This window comes from Vulpes lagopus, chromosome 16, assembly GCF_018345385.1.
Source record: "Vulpes lagopus strain Blue_001 chromosome 16, ASM1834538v1, whole genome shotgun sequence".
Lineage (NCBI taxonomy): Eukaryota > Metazoa > Chordata > Mammalia > Carnivora > Canidae > Vulpes > Vulpes lagopus.
The window spans coordinates 892,600-912,844 of NC_054839.1; the positions used below are offsets into that span (position 1 = coordinate 892,600).

The following is a 20,245-nucleotide window of genomic DNA, read 5'->3' on the forward strand; positions in this document are numbered from 1 at the left end:
GGGGAGGTGCCGGCGTCAAGAGGGGTTCGGGGTGGGGGTTACAAGACAATAAAAACCTTATCCCAGGTTTCCAGGATCCCGTTTGCTATCATCCTGTCCTTATGACCACGATGACAGTCAGGGGTCATTTCCCCATCTTTTCTCTAGGTTTAGTGTTGGTTCACGCCATCTGAGGTGCATGTGGGTTCCCCCACCCCCACAGTTCAGTGGTCCTAAGAGGCAGGGTGAGTACCATAGGTGCCTGCATGCACTTCTGGGAGGCCCGTGCCAGCCCAGGACCAGGCAGCCTGAGGTCGGGACATGCCTACCCGTCCCCCAGCCCTGGCGCTAAGCTACGGAAGTACCTCTGATGGGGGATTCACCTTGCACACCCTCCTGGGGTGGGGGCCTCTCAGTGAGGCTGTCACACAAAGGCCAGTCTGGGAGAAGAGGTGAGGACAGCCCACCCCATGGCCCGTCCGCAGTCCCTAGGGGCAGGGACGTATGGAGGGCACCTGGCCTGCGCACCGCCTGCAGAATTCAGGAAGCTCATCTGCTTGGCTTTCACCCCAAGAGGTACTCCCCCACTCTCCCCACTAGGGCCGCGTCCCCTCTGGAAACATGGCAGCACCCGGAAAAGCTCAGGTCTGTGCTGGTGGAAAGCAGCACCCCCATGGCGATCAGGCCAGGGAGGGAGGGGTGCCAGCCAGGTGCCAAGGTCCCTGGGAGGGGAGGAGACAGACCCAGTGACACAGCAACACTGCACTGTGCACCATAGCACCTGCTACGTAGCCCTGACACATCGTGCATGTGGCCAGTAACGATGGACGCCCACAGTCACTGGGACATAAGCCTCGTGTGTCTGCTTGTTCGCTGCCCTGTCTCCAGCACAGCAGGTGCTCAGCAAACCCCAACAGACTGAAGGAGTCCGAGATGTCCCTGTCAGCTCGTGCTCTGGGAGCTGGGCCAGGCCTGGTCTTCTGCAGGGTGTATAGTGTTCTATGCAAGGCCCAGCCCTTGGGGCCAGTCAGGATGGGTAATGTTGTCTCTGGTGTGTCCAGCATGTGAGGGAGACTGGATCCTTGGTGAGCCCCTCCTATCCCCAACCCCTGGGGGTGGGAGATGATGTGAGGACATGGGCAGAAAGAGGGAGGTGATCCATAGCGGTCAGCGCAAGGACACGTCAGGTATGTTAGACTTTAGAGACCATCCCGACGTTGCCGGGCACCCATGCCATGGCAGCTCTGTGGAGCAAGGGCCTGCATCTCCTCCTGTGACTTGGGAAATCGAGGCAGAGCCAGCAACCCCAGGGCCCCTTCTAACCCTGTTTGTGTCTGGGTGTCTGTCTTCAATCCATCCTCCCCTTTTCTTTCCAGGCAGGGGGGTGAGCCAGCTCCTGAGTCCTGTCGGTGGAGAACTCCAGAGGCTGGCACACCAGCCTCACCTGCAAAGCCCTGACTCTACGGAGCCCCCCTAAGGAGCCTCATTTTACATGCTCAGGACCCACCCTTGTGACCAGCATCAAGGATCTGGTTTTGTAGACAAGGAGCCAGGGCATAGAGTGGAGAAGCAGCTTGGCCAAGAGTGGGAGGGGGAACCCATCTAGCACAACGTCATGTGGGACACCCTCGTGCTAAGCCCCGGGCGGGTGGCAGGCTGGGCAGGCATCAGCCTCTTGTGTAAAGGCCCAGATGGCAAACACACCTGCCTCAGGGGCAGAAGGTCTCTAACCTCACGGCTCTGTGCTGCAGTTCTGAGCAGCCAAGGATACCAAGTAGGGACTGAGCACATCCCAGTAACACCTTGACAAAAACAGATGACAGACACAGTGGCCATAGCCTGTGGCCCCTGGTCCACTCTACATTGGACTTGTCTTGACTCTTCGGCCCTGTGAATCCCGGCGCCCAAATGCAGCAGTGTTGAGCACTGTTGGCACTCCAGGCATGGGGCGGCCAGGCGCCGTGCCCCCAAGCGTGTCCTGAGACGGGGCGAGGTGCCCACAGGGTGTGTTCTTACCTACCGAGCTGTGTCAGCTGCCACCTCGGACAGCATGTTTCTCACTCCTCCGTGGCCTAGGTGACTTCAGGCTGAGGGGGCTCCCCAGTCACCGGGGAGCTTGATAAAAATGTCACTCACTGGGTCCTTCCCCTGATCCCGCACATGTGACAGGACCAGGGAACTGGGCAGCTCTGGGGCAGGGGTGCCCTGGGCCTCTCGTTGAGGACCATCATCCACCAGGGCCTCAGTAGGGGGAGAACACCCAGTTCTGTAAGTTTTGCAGAACCCGTCAGTGCGATCCAGAAGGAGGAAGGCAGATCTCAGGGGCGCTCTGGGCCTGAAAGAAAGACTGGCTCCAGGATGAGTGTTAGGGCCTCAGCAGGGTGAGCGTGGATATGGCACAGTGGCAGGCAGCACCGACATGTGCACAGGAGGTGTGCCAGTAGAGGGGGGCAGGTGGCAAATGCCGTCTGGGGTGACAGCCTCCTGTTGCATGGGAAAAGCTACATATACAGAAAGATCTTGAAGGATAGCCAGCCAAGCAAATGGGTGGTGCTTCCAGTGTGTGTGAGATGAACAAGAGAGGAAGGCATGAACGCAAAGTGGCTCTCGGACAACAATGCTGCCCTTCCCCAGCCTGGTTGTGTCTGTCCCCAGACACATCTGTCCCTGTCCCCCACCTCCCACGTCCTGCTCAGCCTGCTTTGTGCCCCCTCATGCCCCAAGAAGTGCAGGGGTGTTTCTGGACGTGAGGACGGGACAGGCAGCAGCTTTATTCTGGGCCAGCAGTGGCCCTGGGGCTAGGGCAGTGGGGCCCGGAGGAGGCCTCTCAAGGTATGGCTGGAGATCATGAGCTGGCGCAGCCACTCGATGTACTGGGAGACCCTGGTGTACACTCCAAAGTAGCCTTCAGCCGCACAGCCCTCCCCCCAGCTGACGACACCTGTCAGGTACCATGTGCCCTGGAACTTCGTGGCATGCGGGCCCCCGCTGTCCCCCTGGCAGGCGTCCTTGCTCCCGTCCAGGTAGCCGGCACAGAACATATTCTCAGTGATGGCTGGGGAGCCACTTCTCCTGCGGGACTGCTCCTGGCAGTCCTGGGTCATCACCCGAGGCACGTCGATGGCCATGAGCTGGAGGGCCGTGGCGCCCCTGTCAAGCAGCTGGCCCCAGCCGCTGACAGTTGAGAAGCGGATGAAGGCCAGCGTCCTCTCAGAGAAGGTCTTCTCGGGCAGACACAGAGGCACCACATGGTCGGTGTAGGCCACGGGTGTGCGCAGGTGCAGCAGGGCGATGTCATGGTTCGTCTTGAGGGGAATGTACTTATCGGGGACGATGACCTGGGCCACATGCCGCTCCTGCTCATCACCGTCGTCCTCACTGAGGTCATGCTCGCCTGCAGGGGACTTGCACTGCTCACCCCATGCCCCACAGCCTCCCTTTGGGGCCTTAGGGGCCCTGTGTCCAGCCCCAGGCTGGCGGGAGCAGTGCCCCAGGCAGCCACCACTGGGCTCCGGCTGGAGGGTGAGTCAGGGTGAGTCTGGGGTGCTGAGGGTGAGTGAGGAGGGATGCTTAGCTCCCCCAGTCCGTCCCAGACCCTCCCGGGGGTGCTCAGCATCCTGTTGCCTACTGGGCGGAGGTGCCCACCATGGCCCACACACCCCTGGGGCCTCTGGCCCAAGTGAGACAGGGGCATAGAGCGCCATCCCCGTGACTTTATGTGAAGGGAAAGAGGCTGGGGGAGCATGGCCACAGTGGGACCTGGGGCACTGGGGTCTACCCAGATGCTGCCCCATTTCTCTTTTTGGAGAAGCTTATCCAGTTGTGGAAATTGATGGAGGGACCACGAGACCTACCCAGCACCACCGTCAGGTTTTTCCAGTTCTTGATTCTTTCGAAGCAGTGAGCTGCAGAGACGACCCAGGAAGTGTCGATCAGGGTGCCCCCACACAGCAGCTTCCCATCCACCTTCACTGCCGCCTGGCAGGGCACAACAGATGCAGGTCCCAGTGCTGTCACCCTGGGGACTCACCTTTCCCCTGTAGCTAGCGATGGCCACAGAGAGCTCACAGATGCCGGGCTGACTATAGGGTACACGCCCAGCATCACCACCCAAGCTGGACCTGAGTCTGAGACGCCTGGTCTGAGAGGCTGGCCAAGCGTGGTGCTCTGGGGCTCGTGGAAGAAGAGGTATTGAACGGAAGCAGGGTGCCCTCCGTCAATGCTTCCTTCTCTTCCCAAAAGCAAGGAGGATGCTGAGTAGGTCCCGAGTGAGGCTTGTGGTTTTCCCTGCAGTGGTTTGCCCACAGTGGATGGAAGGAGCTGGAGTCCCTAGCCAGCTGGTCTGCAGACGGGGAGGGACTGAAGGGCCAGAGAGAGGCAGGTCACTACATGTGATGGTGAGGCTGATCAACCAGGGAGGAAAGAGACTGGATGCAGGGTCAGCGTGCCAGAGTCCTTGTGTCCTAAGCATGAACAACAGGACCCAGGGTGCTGGGGACATGCCCCTTCCTCACCCAAGCTAGCATCTACTGGGCCTTTCGGAGAAAGGTCTTCCTGTGTGGGTAAGGACAGGTGCTTGCGGCTCAGCGCCCCACCCCGATCTGTTACAGGCAGGCTGTCAGGCTCCCGGAAATGCATCTGGGCCTGGCTGACCATGGCTCTGTGCCGCAGCCATGAAGGTGGTCTGGGGCGGCTCTTACTGCTGAATCTGAGTCTGAGTTTCAGTGGGCCTCAGTTTCCCCACTGGTAACATGGGTGAGGTGGCCCTCTGTCTTTGGGGTGGGGTAAGTGGTCCTGAGAGGGAAGATCCTGGTGCACATGTGGGCATGAGTGCTGGCTGCACTCCCCCCAGACAGCCCTCCCAGAGGCTCTCTTCTTTACCCACAGAAACCTGCTCTCATCACCTCTCCCCTGCTCACAGAAGTACTGCCTATGCCGGGCACCCTGGTGAACAGGCCAGTCCCATCTGGGGGGACTGAACACCAAAATGCAGGGTTCTGGCAGGCTGGGGAGTGTGGCCTGGATCACACAGGCTGCCCGCAGGCCGTCACTGCCTACCCCCACCTGTGCGAGGTGGGAAGGGGTGGGGTTGGGGGGCAGGCTCCTTCTGCCGCTCTGCAAGGGGTCCCTGAACCCAAGGTCAGGCCACCGGTGACTAGTGAGCCTCCAGCGTCCCCTACAAGTTTCGCATACATTCAACACTCTCAGTGGTTTAACTCCAGTGTCCCCACAGGAAGGGTCTGGGGGGCGCTGGGCCAGGCTCAGACACCTGTGTGTGCACATCCCGCTCCTATGAGATGTAGCTTTATGCCCAGTGCATCTGGGGGGCTGATCCTCTCTGCATTTCCAACAGGGACCAGGCTCATGGGCGGCCCCACACCCTGGCCATGCGGGGACAGCCTCCCCTGCCCACAAGATGACACGTTACACATCAAGGAACTGTTTCCAGAGGCAGATGGTGATGGGGCTGGGACTGGGGCTGGGTTCAGACCCTGCCTCTGCCATCCGTCACCAGTGGCCTCATGTCCCTCATCAGTGGATGAGAGTGAGGCCAGCAGCCCTGAGGAAGAGGTGGGAGACGAGAGCTGAGCTGACATCCAGATGGACGGAGGGAAGCAGGCCGGTGGGGGCTGAAGAATGAGGAGGACGTGCCTTGTGCCAGCAGGGAACCCTTGAGGCCAGGGTCCTGCAGCTGACTGCCCACCATCCCTTTGGGGACTTACCTGCCAGGGGCACTCCCCTTTGGGGCACACTTTGCCACCCACAATTCGGCCTTGGGGGTTGCTGCCAATTCTCTTCTCCAGAACAGGTATTTTTCCACACGGATATTCCACTGTAGGAAACAAGTCACAGGACCATGGTGTTCATGCCCAACGAGAGCTTGTGAGGGGTGAGTTCCATGGGCCGCAGCAGGGCAGGGCCACCCGTTCAGGAGCTGCTCCTGCAGGAACAGAGGGGTCCTTCCCTCTTGAAACTGGGCTCTGCTCACTTTCCCAGGGGACTGACACTTGTCCACAGACTGACCAGCCCTCGGACAATTGCACCGCCATCCTGAGCAAACTCGGAACTTTGATTTCCCCAGGAAAGCCCCTGGGCTGGAGGGGAGACCATGCAGAGGCAGAAGCAGGACGTCAGGCTCTAGCCAGGGTGGGGTCGTCCAGACCTGGACTCCGGACCATGTCGCGGTCAGTGCCAACCCTGGGTGCGGCCCTGTGGCTCCCATCAGAGGGGCCAGTGATGGGCGGAAAGAGCCTCCCTCTGCTCCTCTGGGGCTGCTTTGCACAGGCTGGTGACTCCAGACCCTCCAGGGAGCTGCTCCCAGGGCTCTGTCCATGCCTGCTGCCATTGTGGCTTGTTTCCAAGCGGGCACAGATGTAGTACATGCTCAGTAGTGTAGTACATGCTCACCCTTCTTGTCTCTCACAAGATGGCCATGGCTGTGCAGGAATGGGTGGCTGCTCTTTGGGAATGAAGCAAAACACAGACCCTGGGGCTGGCCCCCAAAGACCCGTTACCTATGGGCATGCAAGACACTCCATCGTCTTGGAGCGTGTACCCCTCGTGGCACCAGCAGGAACGCCTGGCCTCTGCGTGGTCACTGCAGTACTGCTGACAGCCTCCATTATCATTCATACAGATCAGCTGGTCCTTCTTATCTGAGGACAGGAAGGGGACAGGCTGAGAAGGACCTCTGTCAGTCAGGGAGAACCAGCCCTCCTTCTGCACAATAGTGGTGCTTAGGGGCTGCCACAGAGACAGCCAGATACCAGCTGTCAAACCGCTGAGGTTTGATCCAGAAGGGTGACCTGGGGTTGTGTGTGGGCCCACGTCTGAAGAGCTTAGCCCACTGGGATGTAGGAGTGCCAATGGGGCCTCCATGCCCTGCTCCCAGCAACTGGCGGGAGCTGTGGAGGGCCAGGGAAAGTAAAAGTCCCCTGGGGACAGTACAAGTGTCCACTGCAGTTGGAGGCCTGCTGGCAAGAGTCCAGGCAGATAGACCACAGCCAGGGCCCTGGTGCCCCAGTGAGCTGGCCGGGGCTGCCTGCAGCTCCGACAGATGGAGATGAGGAATGTTCATCCTGACTCTGCAGGGCAGTGCTACAGTGTGGAGACAGGGTTAGCTCACTGTGCAGTCCAGGACCCCAGCAGGAATGCCTGGCCTGGAAGTGAGTTCATACCAGGGCTCCTGAGCATCATGGTTCTGGGGGATTCACACCACGGGTCCTGAACATCATGATCCTGGGGCATTCACACCAGGACTGCTGAGCATCATGGTCCTGGAGGACTCATACCAGGGCTCCTGAGCAGTAAAGGTCCAGGGGGATTCATACCAGGACTCCAGAGCACTATGATCCCAAAGGACTCACACCAGGGGTCCAGAGCATCATGATCCTGGAGGACTCACACCAGAGCTCCTGAGCAGTAAAGGTCTGGGAGGATTCACACCAGGACTGCTGAACATCATGGTCCTGGGAGAGTCACACCAGGACTGCTGAGCATCATGGTTCTGGGGGAGTCACACCAGGACTGCTGAACATCATGGTCTTGGGGGAGTCACACCAGGACTGCTGAGCGTCATGGTCCTATGGGAGTCACACCAGGACTGCTGAACATCATGCTCCTGGGGGAGTCACACCAGGACTGCTGAGCATAAAAGGCCAGGCAAAGATTCCAGTCCCAGGAATTCCTGGCAGGAAGCCTCTTCTCTTAGCCTTGCCTTTCCTCTCCCTGGCCTCTGGTTTTCTTAGAGCAGAAGGTGGCCATGGCCCAGAAGAACTCTTTGGATGTACATTGTGTGATAAAGGATTGAATTCACCCAAAGTGCTCCTAGGAGATGATGTCCATACTCTCGCTGATTAAGGTGCACACTTTTAATGTAATCTGCCTGATAAGAATGCTGTTTCCTTGGGGGCCTTTGGCTATACTGGATGGTCTAACCATGTGATTCATGGTGGGGGCTTGGGCCACATGGTGTCACCTTAACCTCTGGAGGGGCTGGAGACTAAGCCATGTGACTACGTGACTGAGCCCAATACAATCTCTGGACACAGAGGGTCATTGTACTTCCTGGGGTGGTGGTGATACTTCCTAAGTCTTGTCACACATTGCTCTTGGAGAACGGAAGACTGTCCACAAGGGTCCACTGGGAGAGGACAATGGGAAGCTCACACTGACCCTCTGCTGGCTTTATTCTGTATCCTTCCACTGTAATAAGCTATAACTTTGAGCACATCTGCCTTGAGAGAGCTCTACGAGTCCCTGCAGCAGAATAGTGACACTGAGATGGTCTGAGGGACTCTTGAAATTTGCAATACTTTAACATTCGAAAGGTCAAAAAAACACCTCACACTTTTGTAATAGCGGGAAGGGAAGATATAGTTTTCCCAGCTGTCTTGACTGGAAGCTGGGTAGTCAGGCAGAGCCCTCACTGCGCTCTCTCCAGGTGTATCCGAATCCCCCGGCACTGGGAACTCAAGGGTTTTGTATTTCCCAGAAGTGGACAGGAGGTGATCAAGTTTGAGAATTAGCACCTTAGGGCAACCCGGGTGGCTCAGCGGTTTAGCTCCGCCTTTGGCCCAGGGCGTGATCCTGGAGACCTGGGATCGAGTCCCCCATCGGGCTCCCTGCATGGAGCCTGCTTCTCCCTCTGCCTGTGTCTCTGCCTCTCTCTCTGTGTCTCTATGAATAAATAAATAAAATCTTTAAAAAAAATAACCTCTCTTTAAAAAAAGAGAGAGAGAGAGAGAGAATTAGCATCTTAGAACCTCAAACCCAAGACTCTCAGGTTGGCAGGGGCTTTCTCAGTCACAGAGCCCAATTTCCCACCGGGGCTGAGGCCCAGCTGGCATCTGACCAGGCCGTGCCCATCAGCCTGCTGGGGCTCTGTCTGCCAACCATGGGGTTCCTCACTTTTCTCACAGTTCCGGCCCTGGAAGTCATCGGGGCAGAAGCAGATGTAGGACTGGAGCTGGTCCTCACAGGAGCCTCCGTTCTGGCATGGATTCGAGGCGCACTGGTCCCCATCTGTGGAGGGACTCAGTGTTAGTATGCTGTGGAGAAGGCTGGGGGGTGGGATCAAATGGGCCGTTTACCGACTCACCTTTGTAAGAAATCCAGAATTGCCTCTGAGGGAACAAAGAGGAAGCAGTATGAGATGTGTGTTTGCCAGCAGCAAATACGGACAGTGTCCACAGAATGGACTTGGGAGCAGGCATGAACTGTGGGGGCTGGGGGGCTTCCAACCTGGGCCCTTTGAGATGGGCCCTGGAAGCCAGACTTTTCCTTTGGAGATGAGATGAGTTCATCCAGGGGGAGGAAGTTATTTTCCTAATCCTATCCCCTCTACCCCAGATCACTAAGGTCATCAGAGGTCACAAATTTCCCTCTCACAATTCAGAATTCACAGGAGTTGTGAATGCCCCAACTCTGCCACCTCTAAGATGTGGACTTAGGATAAGGCATAAGTACTCTCTGGGGATGAGGGGGTCATCTACACACGTGTGTGACAGGAGGACAAGGCAGTAACGGATACAAAGGCATTTTATGATTGCAAAGGGCTCTAATGAAATTGATTCTTGAGGAATCTTCTGGCCAGGCAAACTGAACCCTACAGAATCACTGTGAGAATAAAGTGAGACCTGTGGGAAATGCTTTGAAAAACCAAGTAGTGAACAAATGCAACGAGTGACCACCCTCAATGCCTCAAATAGCAAATAGCCTCACTTCCTGTTGAGCATGAAGCATGTCCCATGTGTGTAAGGTGTGTCCCGCGAGTGTGAGGTGTGTGTCTTGTGATCATGAGGTGTGTGTCTTGTGTGAGGTGAGTGTCCCATGAGTGTGGAGAGTCTTGTGAGTGTGAGGTGAGTATCCTGTGAGGATGAGGGGAGTGTCACATGAGCGTGAGGTGCGTGTCCTATGTGAGCTGCGTGTCCCGTGAGTGTGATGTGTGTGTCATGAGTTTGAGGTATCTCGTGAGTGTGAGGCTTGTACCACATGAGTGTGAGGTGAGTGTCCTGTATGAGACATCCTGTGAGAGGATGTATGGTTCTGTCTCCTCACAACCTGAGGGGCACTCCCGCTGGAGCAGTTGAAGGTGTGGTATAACTTGAACATTCCACTCAGAACGTGAGAAGAGCACGGAGACCACTCTGCGCATTAGGCCTCGTGCGTGTGGAGGCCACCATGGCTTCCCGAGTGTCTCCTCGCATAAGTTGCCCTGAGGAGGCATCTGCAGGTGGGCACCGCTGGGAAAGGCCGGCCCAGGCCCGTCTCTCGGGGGTCGGCTCCATCAGCTGTGCCTCCTAGAAGTATGGACAGCCATCTGGGGACCGGGACCTTCCCCGGGAAGGCAAGGGACACACTGAATGTGCCTTTCACACTGCGTTTTGTGAGGTGGGGTTGGGGTGCCCCGTGCGGCAGAGGGGATGCGTGCTGCGGGCGGGAGCTGCCTGAGCAGGGCAGAGGGGATGCGTGCTGCGGGCGGGAGCTGCCTGAGCAGAGCGAAGCCGGCCTAGGGAGAGGCCCTGGAGGGCCGTGCCTGCTTGCAGTCGCCTGTGGCTGCTGGGCCGTCCGCATCACAGAGGCAGCGGAGGGGTCCCCGAAGGCTGGCCGCCCAGCCACAAACCTGGGGGGAGCTCACCGTCCTGTCCACGTCCTGGAAGATCTCCCGGGCCTCCTCAAAGGAGCACTGCTCCTCCCGGCACTCTCTCTCCAGGGAGCCGGCCCGCAGCTCCTCTAGGAACGAGTTGGCGCGCCTTTGCCGGTGCAGGACACCCTGGGCTTCCTCCTGGGTGAGGAAGACTTGGGGGGGGGTCCCCGTGAGCACTGACCCCCCTGTGCCACATCCTGCTGAGTCACCACAGTCAGGGCTTCGTTCAGCCAGCGACAGTGGCTCGGCACAAGCCTTGTGTGTGAGCTGGGGAAAGGCCTGCCTGTCATTGCAGCTGAACCCGCTCAGGCTTCTGGGCCTGGCGGCCTGGTTCCCAGGGACACCCCCTGCGAGCAGAGCTGGCCCACAACGCTTAACAAGATGTAATATTAAGTGAGGTGAGAAGATCCTAGATCACACGTACTGCAAATAAAAGTAAATGTGCACCTACGTATGCAAATGCAACTTATTGAAAGAAGGCACGTAGAAAATTATCTTTGGGGATGGAAAGTTAATGTTTCAAAATGTGTACAATCAACTTTTAGAGCCTCAGCATCCCAGCACCTGGGACATTGTGTGGGGAGCAGGGGTGAGATGTGCAGGGGGTCTGCTCCCAATGGAGGGAGGGGCTGTGGGAGAGTGGGAGGGGGCAGTAGGGGAGGGGCCTTGTGTCCCTTGCCTGCCCCAGGCTGTCCTCCCTGGTGCTCTCGGAGCCGGAGCCGGAGCCAGAGCTGCAGCACATCCTATGGGGGCTCCCTCCCCCAGTCTCCCCAGCCCCTTGCTCTACTTCTATATGGCCCACCCCCTCTTGGAGACACGGAGGTGCTCACGAAGACTCCAGTACCCTCTGTAAGCTAAGGCCACTGGGGACCCCTGCTCGGGCCCAGCACAGGCTCCTGGTCATCCTCTCTTGGTTGGAGGAGACTGTGGCCAGCGACTGCCCTGATGTGCCTGTCTGGCTGCGGGGACCTTCCTGGGTCCTGCTCCCAGGACTCCCTCCCCACTCCTTTGCTGCCAGCCCTTGAGGTGTGATATCCTTCAGGTCTGGGTTTTCTGCTCTAAGGAAGCTCGGAGTCCACCTCCCCACTTCCGCTTCAGCTGTCCCTCCAACCACCAGAAGCTCCAGGTGTCCCGGAGCCCCAGGGCTCTGCAGGCCACCGCCCTGCACACTGAGTGACCCATATGCACAGACACCACATGGGCCTGGCATCCCCGCCTCTGCCCCACCGGCTGGCTCTTCCCTTCCCCCTCCCGTCTTGGGGAATGGCTCTGCTCGTCCCAGGAGAATTCGACTTCTGGAGGGCCCTGCCCTGAGCCCTGTGCCCCTGCCCCCCCCAGCTCATGACTCTGGCTTGTGTGTCCTCCGGGCCCCAGTCCAGGCCCCGTCCTACTCCCTCCTGCCAGCCTCTAGCAGGTAGCTCGCATGAGGAGAGGGTGGGTGGTTAGAGCTCCCCTAAGGCCACCTTGGGGGACAAGTAATGGGACCAGCTTGAACTCCTTGAGTTTGAGGTTTCATCAGGACACACAAGCAAGACATGTGGACAGGTGCCAGAGAGGAGGACACTGAGATTGGTGACTCCCTCCGGAGGCCGAGAAAGCCCATGGAGCCCCGGGGGGCACGACTGCATCCCTGGGGACAGCTGTGCAGCGAGCAGCTGGGCAGCCAGAGAGGCCAGGCCTGGGAACAAAGCTGGGACTGAGAGGCAGAAACAAGTGGGATACTGAGCCCCAGAAGTGAGTGCAGCCTGGAGGTTTCCTGCATGGCAGGGAGGTCCAGGACCTCCAGCAGGTGGGGTGGCTTCAGGGGAGGGGCTGGGGTGGCCCCCAGGCCCAAGGATGACAGGGACCACCTCTCTTTTACGGTGACAACGTTTCTGTGTGTGAATTTCTGGGGAGCCTGCCTGGTTGGGAAGGAGAGGTTGAGGAAGGGGTGGGGGTGGAGGTGGGGGGGTTGGGGGACAGAGAAGACTGTCTACCCCTTCCACCCTCGAAGTGCAGCAGATGTGTACCAGGAAGCCCTCGGGGAACCAGCAGGGAACTTGTGGAAGTCTGGCAGGGGTGTGTGGGGGGGAACCCGACAAGCACTGTCTTCCTGCTCAGGAAGGACGAAGGCGCCCTGCCTCCCCCGAGGGTGGTGCTGTCCTATGGGCCCCTGCAGGAATCAGTGGGTGCCCCATCCTCTCCCACGCAAGCCACTGGCGGGGGACAGTGCTGCCACCTGGGCCATCCCACGGTTCTGAAGTCTCAGTGGGCACCGCCAGTGAAGCACGTCCCTCTGTCCCTCTTTCTCCCTACTTTCCCCTCAGTGCCTGCTGGTGGACCAGAGCCACCCAGGGTCCCCACCCTGTCTCCGGCACTGGAAGAAGCAGGAGGGCTGGGCAGGAGGGGAGCATCCCACCCTGCACCCCTGAACCCTGGGTCTGCTTGCTGATCCCATGGAAGTTCCCGGTGTGTCTGCCACGTGTCTACCACGCAGGGGGGCTGTGGGAGGCGTGGATGTCAGCAGCCCGGCAGCCCTTCCCCAGGGTTTATAGGGAACCCTCCCCCTGACATACCTGCAGCCAGAGACCCCTGCAGGCCCAGTAGGAAGCAGAGGAGGGCCAGCTCACCTGCCCAGGCAACCATGGTGAGACCCATGGTGTCACCGGTCTATTGACATTCCAGGTATGTGTGTGTGTGTGTGTGGGGGGTCAAAGTCCTGGCCTTCTAGCGGGCAGAGGGGTGGGGGAGGGAAGACTGGCTTCTCAAGCCCAAGGGGCGGGGCAATGCCAGATCCCTGCAGGAAGCCACCAACCCCCTCTCCCAGCCCCAGAGCTGTGTCTGTGAAGCAGAGGCTCCTGCCCCAAACATCTGTGTCGGGACCTGTATCTGGCAAGTGCACCTCAAATGCAGTTGAGAACTCTGAGGTCCTCAGGAATTAGGATGGCAGTTGGACACAGAACTAAAGTGACAATGGGGAGAGGAGAGAGGATCTTGGGTGTGGATGTGAATATTCTCAAGAGAGCCAGGGGGGAGACCTAGGCAGAGCCTCCTTGCCCAGGGCCTAGCTTTCTGGGTGAGCCGGAAGCCTCATGGGGGTGACTGGGAGTAGGGGCACATGCCCCAAGCTGAGCCTCCCTCTGTGTCCTTCCAGGCATCCTGGGCCCAGGTCACAACCCTCAAGGACCCATGGTCCAGGGTTGCCAGGCATGGCAGGCTTTCTCAGGGTACGAGGCTTCCGCTCTGACATGGGTGGTTCCGAATACCCCTGGCACCATAGGTTACCCCAAGACTCTCCTGGGTGTCCTGCCTCTAGCAGGCCTGGGTTTGACCCTCTGCAAACTGGTGGAGGCTGGGGAGGCCAGCTCTGCTCATCTCTGTCCTGGGGGCCACACAGCCCGGCTGCTTCCCACAGCGTCCCAGCTCTACTTCCCAAGTGGAAGAATTAGTACCCGGGGGAGAACATGTTTTGTGGATCAGTTCTGGAATTTCTAATTGTTACTCTTGTTTGGGAATTTGTCCTTGGTGGGAGGTGGTGGACTTCACTGTTTCTGCAGGTATCTGCGTGTGGCCTTCTTGGGGTTCCCTAGGGCGCCATGGATGTAGCTGCAGCTCTGGAATCAGACTCTGGGCACCACAGCTCCATTTGCTCCCATCCAGGGTACAAGTGGCTCATTCTTGAGCCCCCATTCTTGCGTTGGGCTGGTATCGCCTCCGAGAGGTGGTGGGAGCCCTGCCCTCAAAGGCTGTAGGCAGTGGGTGGGCAGAGTGCCCCAGGCACACTCCCTGGGTCTTGGACGGAGCTCAGGGCCTTCCCAGACTCCCGGGGGCCCTTCCTCTGGGGCTGGGGTGACTGAGGGCTGCATGCAGTGGGGCTTATACCACCAGGAATCTGTCCTCACCAGGGTCCTTGAGCACAGCCTTGCTCTCTCTGGAGGCTTTGGGGGAGGACCTGCCGGCCCCTTCCAACTGGGGGCTCTGGAGGGCCTTGCTGCCTGTCCTCTGCCTGCAGACCCACCACCTGGCCTTCCAGTTGTGTGCGTGTGTCAACGGGTCGGCATAGCAAGATTTCCATGCTCCCACCAGCCTCTGTGACCCCTTGCTTCTGTGGGTCACACTCCCCTCCTGGGGGACGCAGTGCCCCTTCCACCCCTAGACCCCTCCTGCTTCAGAAGGCATCACTTCTACTCTTATCCAACATGGCGATTTCACATGTTTAGTTACCTTTACATGGTTGACACAACATGCGTGTTATTTTATTTCCATCATCTTCTGACAAAGGGAAGCATATGGGATGTAACGTGGGTCATGCTCACCGCTTGCCTCATTTCTAACGGGAGTGCACAGTGCTGCGCATTGGTGAGCATGACAAACCCGCGGTGCTGGGGCCCTGAGGTGGAGGAATTCTGAGCTCTTACAGAGGAGGGCAGACAGCATGAGGGGCTGATATTTATTCAAATTCCATCTGTACAATAAAGAACTCTGAATTTTAAATTTCATTTACATTAGCAGAAAAAAACAACAATAAAAGACTGAAAACCAAATAAAAAGCAATGACTGGAACATGAGGGTTTAAAGTGCCTGATGAAGAAGAGATGACAGCGGTGGTGACCCTCGGGCTGAGGCAGCAGGAGCGGTCTCTGGACAATCGGCGCATCGAGGAAACGGTTGGACGTGTCACACTCTCACGACTAGACACCTAGAAGAGCCTCTGAGACGTGCCACGGAGGTGGGTGGAGGCGGGGTGCTGGCAGGCTGGGGTGGGCTGTAGTGGGCGCAGGACCCACGCAGGGCTGTAGCGGGATGGTTGTGTTGGACGTGTCACACACTCACGACTAGACACCTAGAAGAGCCTCTGAGACGTGCCACGGAGGTGGGTGGAGGCGGGGTGCTGGCAGGCGGTGGGCTGTAGTGGGCGCAGGACCCACGCAGGGCTGTAGCGGGATGGTCCCAGCATCGTGGAAGCCGCAGTGCGTCCTTGACGTGCGTCCTCAACACAGAACTCCTATGTACACACACCCCCACACGTGCACACGGATAAAAATATCCACCCCCGCTGGATACACACAGTGTTTCCGAAGAACAGAATTTGTTTCTAAACCACAAAAAGGTAAAACAGAAGCGTTTTCTCTCTGGTTCTGCCTGGGCCCCGTGTGGGGGTCAGACGGTACCCTGCAAACCTGCATCTTTATTTATTCTTTAAAAACAATTTTACAAATCCTAATTCAGTAAAACTAGTTAAAAAAATCAAGTTCCCCATTTTTTTTGTAGAAAAGAAGCTAAATATCTTAAATTATAGTTTAAATTTCCTTTTGAAAATTAACCTACACAGATAAGGGACTGCTCTCGGTTTCTACTACTTCTGTCTGTAGGAACACTGCTGGATGTTACAGAGGGACGTGCGTTGGTCCGCCTGCGGCCAGACGGGTGTCGGTGAGGCTCCCCGAATCTCCCAGCAGTGTAAACAGCGTGCAGTAGTGTAAACCCCGGTAACAGAAAATAATTTTATATCAAATACAGTATCAAATCATCATTTCATGTAAACACAGTGATTCTTGGTAAAGATTCGAGGCCGAAGTACCACAAAAAATGGCCATGGAATTAATCCCTGCTTTTAAAAAAACTTGTAAAAGACAAAACAGTCCCCCCGCCGAGCTTCTGGGTCAGTAGACTGGTCACCCCCACAACATGCCTGTTCCTGCAGGAAGCACCAGACCAGAAACGGCCGGAACCCAGCAGTGTGGCCAGGGCGGATCCTCCCGGCTGCCTGGTGCCCTGCCTCGCGGCTGGCCTGCTGCCTCGCAGTCCTCCATCCGTCCTGGCTTTCCACCAGGAAGCACAGTGTATACCTCGGTCTTCCTGTGGAAATGGCTTCTGCACCCTTGTCAGGGGTGGTCCCGGCGTGGAGGCTGGAGGGCAGAATCTTCCAGAACCTTCCCTCTGCGGGCCCCTGCGTCTCTGCCTCGAAGCTCCGTGGGCCGCGGGCGGCTCCTCCTTGGGGTCTTGTCGGGGTCCTCCTTCCCCAGGGTCTTAGAGCACCGTCCCCTCACCAAACTAAGCAAGCCCAAGCAAAGGAAAACTTAGAGGTTCGCAGGCTGCTGTCCTGCATGGCCCGGCGCTACCCCTGGAGGTCTGAGAGGGGGACCCCACAGCTCTCGCTGCAGCTGGAGGAGGCGCTCAGCAGGGTGGACCCCGCACTGGATTCTGCGGGAAAACCAGGCAAGAATGGCTGCGGCTTGGCATCCGCATGCTCCAGCTCGCGGGCGGCTGCGGGACCCCGCGGGCTCGGGGTGCGGCCGGCACGGGCGGGGTCTTACCTGAGCTGCTCAGGCACTGCGCAGAGCCGGACATGCCGAGGAGTGCGGACAGGCTGCTGGCCGGCACCCAGCTCTCCTTGCTGGAGCTCAGGTTCCTGACATACCTGGAGGGGTGCGGGCCGTCAGGGGCTCCCGCCCATGCTCCTCCCGCGTGTCTCGGGCGTGAGCTCACCGCCGGCATCTTACCAAAGGCCCTCGTCACCCTCCTGGACCACCTCCACCATATCCCCGTTCCGCACGGCCAGCGCCTCGGGGCTTCCCTTCTCGTCGTCCACCACGACCGTGTACTTTCCGGGAACCTAGTGGCGAAGGACACAGCTTGTCAAACACAGCGTGGAGCGGCTGTCCACAGCAGGCCAGGTCCCACATGGGCTTCCTGTGTTCTGCCACAGGAGAGGGGCCGTGAGCGTTTTGTCAGGGCTCCCGGTCCTAAGAACCTGCCAGGTCTCCCGCTGCGACCACGTGTTGAAACACCCCACCCAGCTGTGAAGTGCCCCAGGCTGCCTCCCGGTGGCCTAGCCTGGGTGCACCACCCCGTCTGCTCTAGTTGCCCTCACACACTCCAAACGTCGTCCCCAGCCCCAGGACCTTTGCGCCCGCTGCTCCCTCCTGCTGGAGTGACCTCCCCTTCCTTGGCCTCCCACTCGACACGCGACCATCCTTATCTGACACACTTGGTATTTTATTCCCTTTTACTCTGCCTCCCTGTGGGAGTGGAGACCCTCGTGTATTGTATTCCCTGCTAAACAGCCCAGCACCCAATCTGTCCTCACTGCGATCATGCAGATGAAGATGTGTTGTGGGGCCCCAGGGCTAGAACCAAGGCAGTGCCCAGTGTGCACTAAACATCTGTTGGTATAACCCTGACTCGAGGGATTGAGTATGTACACAGCTTCCCCATGTAGTTCATGTTAAAGAAACGCAAATCTGCACGTGGAAGAGTTGAGTTCTCTAAGAAGTGGGACAGAGCTGCAGGCATAGCCTTGTGGAGGCTTCTAAGAGCATTCTGCTCATTTAGAGGCAGATCAGGTGTGTGCACTGTTCCCTCCGAAAGCCCCATGTGTGTGGTGGTCTGATGGTGGAGGTGGTGGGCACACGGCACAGCGCACCCTGGCACCTGGAACCTCCCTCTCCCACCGCAGGGCCACGAGAGCCATGGCACCACTGCAGTCACACTCTGGAGCTCTCCTGCCCCAGGGCCAGGGGAGCCGGGTTACCAGCTTCCTGGGGCCCACTCTGCCTTCCTCCTCTGCGTCCGAGGAATTCATCAGCTCCTCAGCACTGGACCAGCCATCGTTGTCCTCAGGGGCCTCCAAGGGGTGAGATGTTTTGCTCCAACCTGAGAGAGAACAGGCTCCCATGAGGACCACAACGACAAGCCCATCTGCACCATTCCCGTGACCCTGCAGTGTGCCGCCCCCTTCCTAGGAGCTGCTAAAGACTTAAGGGTGGGACAAACGGCAGGTTTCCAGAACACCTGCTGACACGTGTGCTTCGGCTGCACACAGTCTAGGGACACAGGGCCCAGAGCACCTGCTTCCATCACCAGGCCAGCTCCAAGGAGGAAATGATCCCCAGTGCCTCGGGGAGGTGATCCCATGGGCTCTGCCTGCGGTCCCAGGGGAGCAGAGACTCTGGATAATCCCTAGCTGGAGATGCCACCATCCATTCATGTGGGTGCAAACACCACCACAGGGAAGGAGTCTACAATTAGTGCTGGGAGCTCACAGCACCCATGGGATGGCCCGGGGACTGCTCCTCATGTCAGCAGTTGAGGCGTGCTGCACATGCTCTGGCCAACACTGTCCTCGCCCATTAGGGGGCGGTGCTGTGACCCTCCCGGCTCAGGCCAGCAAAGGCCATACACAGACCCTAATCACGCCTTTGAGCTTCCACAGCCACTTGGGGAGGCTGGGATTCCAACCCAGGCCGCTACCTACACAAGCCCCGGCCAGACTGCTGCTGGGCCAAGTGTGGGGACAGAGCTTTCTGCGGACCTTCTGAAATATGCATATATCCTAGTGTTTTCATGGCATGCAGCCCCAAAGGATAACATGTGTATTTTCCATTTGGAGGAAATTTCAGGGAGAATGCATTTAAGTTAAGGGAAGATGATGGATTCCCAAATCTGAGCAAACACAATGAACACCAGCAGCAAAGTGATGGGTGGGAGCCACACTCCTGCAGCATGAGACCACGGCAACCACCTGGTGTTCCCGGCCACAGGGTCAGGGACGGAAGACCACTTGCAGGCTGTGGGCCTGGCACACCAGTTCCAGTATCCACATGCCCCCCACCCCCCGAGAATGAGAGGGAGCTATAGCCGACACGTGCAAAGGGCGCACTGCCCCTGCCTGCAGGCCGTCCCCAAGGCCTATGCTGTTTCAAGTTGGCAATGAAACATGTGTGCTACAGAGGCCTTAGGGGTCTCGTCTCCGTAGAAAGGGAGCTGGGGTCTAGAGCTCCTCATTAGCGTGCAGCACTGAGCCTGGGAGGGAGACAGCCCTGGCCAATGACCTCGAATGTCATGGGGCCACCCTGCACTCCGCCCTCCAGGGAGGCCTCTTTACCAGGCTCCAGCAGTGTCCCTGTGTCAGAGCCCTGTGATGAAGGCATCAGGAGGGTACCGCACCCCACACGCCCGAGGCACCAGCCATGGGACAAGAAGACGTGGGTTTGGAAAGCGCAAGTGTCACAAACGTAGTCGCACAGCTTCATCAACATGGATGTTGGCGAGTGTGTAGGACGTTATGCCAAGGTGACCAGAATGTGGCCCCTCTGCTCTCAGCACAGTAGCCCTGATAGTGACATTGAGTAAAGTGATGGGCAGGTGAGGCCCTTCAGGGGGGCAAGTGCCTGAGCATTTGCCAGTGCCGGGGGGCGGGGGGCAGGGCTTGCTGTCATCGGGACAGTGGGGAGTGGAGGGCAGCAGAGGGCAGGGGGCTGGTAGTAGGGCCCCAGGTGCCACGCTCACATCACATCCATTGACCTTGTGAAGGCGCCTCATCTTCCTGTCACAGGTGAGGAAACACAACTTGGCTGAAAGGTGGTGGGAAGAGGAATGCTGGCAAACAGCCCCAGGCTGGGCTCAAGCCCCTTCACCAGCTTCCTGCACAAGGGCAGTCAGCCAGGCCAATGCCCGGCGTCTCCAGATCTTAAGCAGAGAATGAGGCTGTTGCTGGAGAACACAGCCTTGTCCCGGGCCCTGGGACCCTCACCCATGTGAAGGTGGTGGGAGCAGGTGGCTGAAGCCCCTGGCCTCCAACGGTCCTTTGGGGGCAGGTGGAGGGCTGCAGTCTGGGTCCCAGGTGCTTGGACTGGT

General features: G+C 58.4%; 2 protein-coding genes across 12 annotated transcripts in view; both read right to left on the minus strand.

The window, feature by feature from the left end:
• Positions 1 to 2,730: 2,730 nt before the first annotated feature.
• On the minus strand, positions 2,731 to 13,321 carry F7 (coagulation factor VII). Of its 3 annotated transcripts, none has more exons than XM_041731286.1 (8): positions 13,183 to 13,321; positions 10,619 to 10,779; positions 9,080 to 9,104; positions 8,890 to 9,003; positions 6,495 to 6,635; positions 5,703 to 5,812; positions 3,834 to 3,957; positions 2,731 to 3,373 (listed from the first exon to the last, which is right to left on the minus strand). In XM_041731286.1, the coding sequence occupies exons 1-8, from the start codon at positions 13,262 to 13,264 to the stop codon at positions 2,778 to 2,780; spliced, it is 1,353 nt and encodes a 450-aa protein (XP_041587220.1). In that variant the 5' UTR covers positions 13,265 to 13,321; the 3' UTR covers positions 2,731 to 2,777. The 3 variants fall into 3 exon arrangements, with proteins under 3 accessions (XP_041587220.1, XP_041587219.1, XP_041587218.1); XM_041731285.1 differs by having other exon boundaries at positions 10,619 to 10,824; positions 13,183 to 13,295; XM_041731284.1 differs by having other exon boundaries at positions 10,619 to 10,827; positions 13,183 to 13,295.
• Positions 13,322 to 15,042: 1,721 nt separating this feature from the next.
• MCF2L (MCF.2 cell line derived transforming sequence like) overlaps positions 15,043 to 20,245 on the minus strand; it is a 95,040-nt gene continuing 89,837 nt past the window's right edge. For 5 of the 9 annotated variants that reach the window (XM_041730946.1, XM_041730940.1, XM_041730947.1 and 2 more), the window contains 4 exons: positions 18,141 to 18,262; positions 17,110 to 17,222; positions 16,924 to 17,027; positions 15,043 to 16,810 (listed from right to left, as the gene is read on the minus strand). In XM_041730946.1, coding sequence (XP_041586880.1) covers positions 16,725 to 16,810; positions 16,924 to 17,027; positions 17,110 to 17,222; positions 18,141 to 18,262 — 425 coding nt within the window. In that variant the 3' untranslated portion in view covers positions 15,043 to 16,724. Of the gene's footprint in view, positions 16,811 to 16,923; positions 17,028 to 17,105; positions 17,223 to 18,076; positions 18,263 to 20,245 lie in introns of those variants that run through there. The other 4 variants (XM_041730942.1, XM_041730948.1, XR_005984046.1 and 1 more) reach the window with 4 other exon arrangements.

Bases quoted from the DNA above. Each gene is read 5' to 3' on its own strand.
- F7 (XM_041731284.1), bottom strand. From the start codon at position 13,264: ATGGGTCTCACCATGGTTGCCTGGGCAGGTGAGCTGGCCCTCCTCTGC. The intron at 6,636-8,889 runs GTGAGGAACCCC...TCCTGTCCTCAG, and splicing joins GGGCCGGAACTGTGAGAAAA to ATAAGAAGGACCAGCTGATC. The intron at 3,374-3,833 runs GTAGGTCTCGTG...AGTCCCCTGCAG, and splicing joins AAACCTGACGGTGGTGCTGG to GCGAGCATGACCTCAGTGAG.